General features: G+C 40.5%; 1 protein-coding gene across 1 annotated transcript; it reads left to right on the plus strand.

Moving 5' to 3' along the window:
• Nucleotides 4,442-4,975, plus strand: LOC104720687. The gene has a single exon (XM_010438565.1). The coding sequence runs from the start codon at nucleotides 4,442-4,444 to the stop codon at nucleotides 4,973-4,975; it is 534 nt and encodes a 177-aa protein (XP_010436867.1).

The following is a 6,295-nucleotide window of genomic DNA, read 5'->3' on the forward strand; positions in this document are numbered from 1 at the left end:
TCTTGTATTTGGCATCATCGTCTCCAGTAGATCGCACAGTGCGATCATACTCCTCATTGTAATGGAAATCAGATTGAGCCAAGTTCTCCACTAGGTCCCAACCTTCGTCTACATCCTTGTTGAGGAAGTTACCATTGATTGCGGTGTCCAGCAACATCCGGATCTTAGGGACTACACCTCGATATAGTGTACTTAGCAATGATGCATTGCTGAAACCATGATGAGGGCATCTGCTTGTGTATCCCTTGAAACGTTCCCAAGCTTCACTGAACGTCTCATTATTTTTTTGAACAAAGCTAGAGATGTCATTTCGCAGCCTTGGAGAAGAATTTGGATAGAAATGCCTTCTTGCATGCTTCCCAAGTGGTGATGGATTCCTTGGGGAGTGATTTCTCTCAGATGTGTGCCTTGTCTCCCAATGAAATGGGAAAAGCCGGAGTTTGAATCCATCTTCACTAACTCCATTTATCTTGGTGAGGCTACAGAGCCTATCAAACTCATCCATATGGTCCAATGGGTCCTCCATTGACAATCCTTGAAATTTGTTGCTTTGTATCATCTGGATGAGACTACTCTTGATCTCAAAGTTGTTGTTCTGAACAGCAGGTGGCACAATGCCATGTACTTGAGTATGAGTAGAAGGTGCATCTCCTGTCCCTATATGGGTCCTCTCTTGAGGAGCTGGTTGACCATTCTGATTATTCATTGTCTCCTCAATTGTTGTTGGTTGTGGGTGCTGGACTTGTTGTTGACGGATAAGCCTTGGTCTGTAGATGTGGTTGATGAATGGACTTAAGTGTTGGCTACCCTTAGATCGTGTTTGCATGTACAATCAATTACCGAGTGAGTACATGAAGGTCTACCCGATCCAGGTGATCAAGTGACGGGTCGGGTGGGTGCTCGGGTTGTTCCTGAAATGTAAAACAAACAGACACGAAAGTAAACAAGTCTGTACCAAACCAAAGTTGATAATAGAACTTGATCTAGAGAGTGCTGAAATCTGAAATGTAGCAAATAAAATTCAACCAAATGGCAACGACGCCAAATTGATAACAGGATTTTCACCCAGGGTATCAATTCCCTATGCAGTTGTAGTACAAAGGGTTATCAATCCAAATGGTTATTATGCTAGCAGATAAGATATGATCAGTACTGTGCAAATCAAGCCAGACAAGAAATGGTTTTGATCTAACAATCCTAAAATAAATAAAAGAAAGCAAATAAACAAGAACCACATGACCTAAGCACTCAATGCAAGCATTCGAGTATATGATCGGGTGGGGTGATCGAGTAAGCAAGATGAATATGAACAGCTCGAGGGGTTACACGAAGCTGGTGATCGAGTACCAGTTCGGGTAAGGGATCGAGTGATGAATAAAAATGTAAACAATCAAAATACGAAAGCTCCTAAGGATAGGGTAATCGACTCCTAAGGCTTCCTGACCAATATAGATGTCTTACATGCCTCAAGCAAATATTCCTTAGACAATGAATCTCTAAAATCTTGTTAAAACACTCTCATGTTCATTTCTGCATATACTCCTCGGTCTGTTCGATGGGGTGCACGAGGATATGTTCGGGTAACTCCTCGGGTAGGTCCTCAGGTTGTTCTTCCTTCTCTTGAATCTTCCTCGATCGGGTTGGGGTTCGGACTGTTCTTCCTGCTCAATAGCTCCTTCGGGCACATGCACGGGTTTGACCTTGTTTCTCCCCATTTTAGGCTCTAAAGCACTTGTTTTCATCCAAAATGTGCAAATGCAAGAATGCAACACCCTAAATGGTCTAAAGTCAAATTCCTAATGTAAATGACCTAAAAATGCTAAAGTTAGAGTATAAACAATGCAAAATATAGACAAAAAAGGATGCTTAAAACATGTAAATTAGAGAATTATCGATTTTCCATAAGACATAGTTTAAACCCCTTAAGAAATGAGTTAGGTTCAATATTTATAAGTTGTTTTTACTTTTGTTCCTTTTTCGCTTGAATTTAAATTTATTACAAATGTTCAATTTACTAGCTCCAAACCAATGAAATGATTTTCTAAAGAGAGGAAAATAGCCAAGTTGAAGAAAGATAAAAACTTTAAATGTGAAATGTGTTCACAAAACGTGATGAAAAATTTGAGACCCTTCAATCTCATGATATGAAATAACTAACTCAACTCTTCTAAATTTTCTTTTTTAGTCTATATTTTAATGTAAACCATTGATATATGAAAGCTCATATTTCTGAAAGCATATATAATTCCATACCCTTAAGTTGTGACCAAAAGAATAAGATAAATTAAACAAAAAAAAAAAATCAATATTTTCATACTAAAAAATACATAAAATTGTTTAAAATAATTCGACCGCAGAAAAACAAAAACTAAAACGTAATTAATTAGTGACATTTTGTTTCAAACCACAGTTCGTAACTTTCAACTTTTTTTTTAATTAGAAATTACTAGTAACTAGGATTCAGCCTCCCTCCCCGCATATCACGGGAAAAATATTTCAAAACAAGTTAAATTTAATTTCAAATTTAGAATTATATATCAGAAAATCATTTAAAAAATATGCTAAATAATAAAACTAAAAATTTTCTCAAAAAAAGAAAATAAGAAGTAGACTAAAACATCATAAATATTAAATATATATAACTGTGAGTTTAAAAAAAAAACCATCAAAATAAAACGAGAGAAAAAACCCTATCGAGAGAACCCTGTGGCAGTTGAGTCCGGCGAGCATGGGTTCTTCCCTCCCATGGGATAGCCCATGTCTCCATCTTCCTTCACCGAAGACCTACTCGCAAACTGTTTCATCCTCTTGATCGCCAACTTTTTCTTCTCCCAAAACATTGTCTGGTGTTACCGCCGTGGAGAACACGATGACTATTTCTAACCATGCGTCCTCTGCTCCGGAAGTAAAGGAAGGTGCTATTGAAGTTGAGGGGCCACCAGCTTTAGTTGCAGATTCTCAGCCTCTGTGGTCTAAGTTCGTTGGTGGTTATTTCATTGGTGATGCCCCCCACATCGGAAAGGTTCATGCGACCGTTAATCATAGATGGTCCTCTCCAGCGAAGGTCTCTATGATTGATGCCCAATTCTTAAGTCCGTCCTTTTCAAAATCGATGATGTTAAAATGTGTCAGAGGGTTCTTCAAAGGCATTTCTAGCATATTGCAGATATCCCACTCTTGGTTCGTGAGTGGAGTCCTTCAATTCTACCGCAAGTTCCAATCCAGACCTCTCAGCAATCCCGATATGGGTGAATCTTAATAATTTCCCAGACTCTCTGTTTTCTAATGAAGGTCTGCAGTTTCTTGGTGATCAGATAGGTTAAATGCAGAGGCTCCATCCAAACACGGTGCGATGTGTCCGCCTGGACATGGCTCGTCTGCTGGTTGTTGTCAACTTGGAGAAGCCGCTACCGGATAAAATCAATCTAACGGGTTTGGGGCTAACTATCTCTGTCTCTTACCCATGGCTCCCGTCTCGGGGTTCTGTGTGTCAGGAATGGGGACATGTCGAGAAAGAATGCGTTAAGGTGAGAAAAGGAGCTGTGGTGGGTGATCTAACTGCAGGAAAATCACCTGAAACGGGGATTGTTCAGTTGTCTTCCCTGCATAACCTAATTGTAGGTACTGAGGATGATGCAGGCAGCTGGTCACTAGTAAAGAAATCAGGTCGATCCCCGACAAACCCCGTCTCTGTTACTGCAGTTGCTTCGAAAACTTTGGCAAAGGAAGACACAACTAGCTCCACCTGTCGGTTTCAAGATCTCACAGAGACTCTTGAGGATGGAGAGTATGAACCTGAGGATCAAGAGACGGTTAAGTCCAAGTCTGAGGACCAATCAGTAAATGATGCTCAGGGGCATTCCGACTTCTCTGTTCTAAAGGCTAAGTCGCAGCGTGGGAGATCACGCTCTAGACCAAAGACTATAGTTAACCGTAAAGATCAACAAACAAGTGTCTCCGCAAATCAAGCAAAGAAAGCTTCCCTCGGGAAGCACTAATGATCATGTCATCCCTTTTTGCGTGGAATACAAGGGGTTTCAACAAAATGCAAAAACATAATGTGGTTCGAGAGAAGAAGCCGTTTTTTGGTTTCTTCTTCAAACTCGAGTCAATGAAGACAATTTTTAGAATATATTTGGGTCTGCTTTCCCAGGGTGGAAGGCTGAAACAAATTATGATTATCACAGGCTAGGGAGGATTTGGGTATGTTGGAGAGAAGAAGTAACAGTGCATATATGATATAAAAGCCCACAAATTATCACCTGTTGGGTTACTTCAGGAACAGGTGAACAATTTATGGTTTCATGCATGTATGCTATGAGAGGAGATCCAACAAAACAACGATATTTTTGTTCAAGGCCAGCTACCGTGGATCATTTTGGGGGATTTTAACGAGACATTAGCCTCATCGGAGCATTCTCGTGGTACTGTTGATTCTGCAATGCATGGATTTCAGTCTCTTATTTCTGATTGTGAACTTGATGACCTGGCATATGTGGGACCGTATTTCACCTGGTGGGACAATCAAGGGGACAATCCCATAGGTAAAAAACTGGATAGTGCAGTAGTAAATGGGGCGTGGGGACAATTTTTTCCAAACTCCTTCGCAAGCTTTGAGACTTGTGGTGTTTCTGACCACTGTCGGTGCAGTGTCAGCCTCTCTCACCAAGTGCATACTGCTCGTCGACTTTTCAAGTTCTTCACTTATCTTGGGGATTCGCCAAAGTTCCATTCGACAGTTCAGCAAGTTTGGGACGCCTTTGAGCCTCTCTACCACTCCAGATCAGCTCTCTTCCTTTATCACAAGAAACTTAAAAAGCTAAAATTCAGTTTGCGATCTTTGAACCAGGAGAAATATGGTGATATTCCAAAGAGGACTAGAGAGGCTTTCGATGCATTATGTGACTGCCAAAACGAGGCTTTGACGTCGCCTAGTGCTGAATCTTTTGCGGCGGTATCTGAGGCTATTGACTAGTGGAATCATTTAGCTGGGGTTGAAGAACAGTTTTATCGGCAAAAATCTCGACTGACATGGATGAAGTATGGAGACCAAAACACAGCATTTTTCCATCGCATTGCCCAGGCTCATGCTTCAAAAAATGTTATCCGACAGCTTAAGACTCAAGCATGGGAAACTATAACAGAGGCCTCAGAGATTAAGCGTGAAGCAGCTGCTCATTTCCAGCAATTTCTCCATGCGTGACCAGACAATATCGAGGAAGCTTCAACTGATTTCTTAGCAGACTTATTAGACTACCGTTGCACTGAGCGTATTGAATCTTCTCTTGTCTGTGATGTTACTGTCGAAGAAGTTAAAGGGGTCTTATTTTTGATGCCATCCAGTAAAGTCTCGGGTCCTGATGGTTACCCTGTAGAATTCTATCATTCAGCGTGGGATATTGTTGGACCAGATTTTACTACGGCAGTTCAGTCTTTCTTCATATATGGTTTCATGCCTCACAGAGTCAATACTAGCATACTCTCGTTGATCCCAAAGACCACAGACCTAGAAACAATGAAATATTATCATCCCATCGCTTGTTGACTATCATTGAACCGAACCAAACTGCTTTTATCAAGGACCGTCTACTCTTGGAGAATGTTCTCCTTGCCTCAGAGCTCGTAAAAGAATATCAGAAGTCCTCTATTTCTCCCTACAGTGCCATAAAACTTGACATCTCTAAGGCTTTTGATACAGTAGAATGTATGAAAATTCACACCAATGTCCGTACGTCCGTACACTCACCAAGATGGGTCGTCCGTACGGTTCGGAGGCTTAGCAAGTCCAGTCCAAGAGGAACAACCTCCAACGGTCACCAATACTTTGAGATCCTTCCATAGAGCCGTTGGTGAGATTAAGCAAGTGGGAAGCAAGTCAAACCAAGATCACATGTTAGCTTAAGGAGATGTCACTCTCATTATATGTAATTGTGCATAGCATCTTATGTAGAATATTCTGTATTGTAAATGTCTATATTTAGATTGTAGCCAGGAGCTAAATCAAGTTAGAAAAGAGATCATCTCTTTCTCCATTACACTAGAACACTCTCATATTTGTTATACTCTTTTACTCTATTTTTGCTCTGTTTTACACTCTGCCTCAATCTTTGTTCGATCTCACAATATCTCACAAATCTTTCCATACTCTTTTGTCCTCTTAAATTTTACATAGTATCAGAGCCTAGTTTTTCCATATTCTAAATCTCACACCCACCAAACACTTCCGCTCTAATCCCTTCTCCCATTTCTGCTCTGATCTCAAGAGTTGTTCATCTTTACTTGTTGGATAATAACT

This window comes from Camelina sativa, chromosome 10 (assembly GCF_000633955.1).
Source record: "Camelina sativa cultivar DH55 chromosome 10, Cs, whole genome shotgun sequence".
Lineage (NCBI taxonomy): Eukaryota > Viridiplantae > Streptophyta > Magnoliopsida > Brassicales > Brassicaceae > Camelina > Camelina sativa.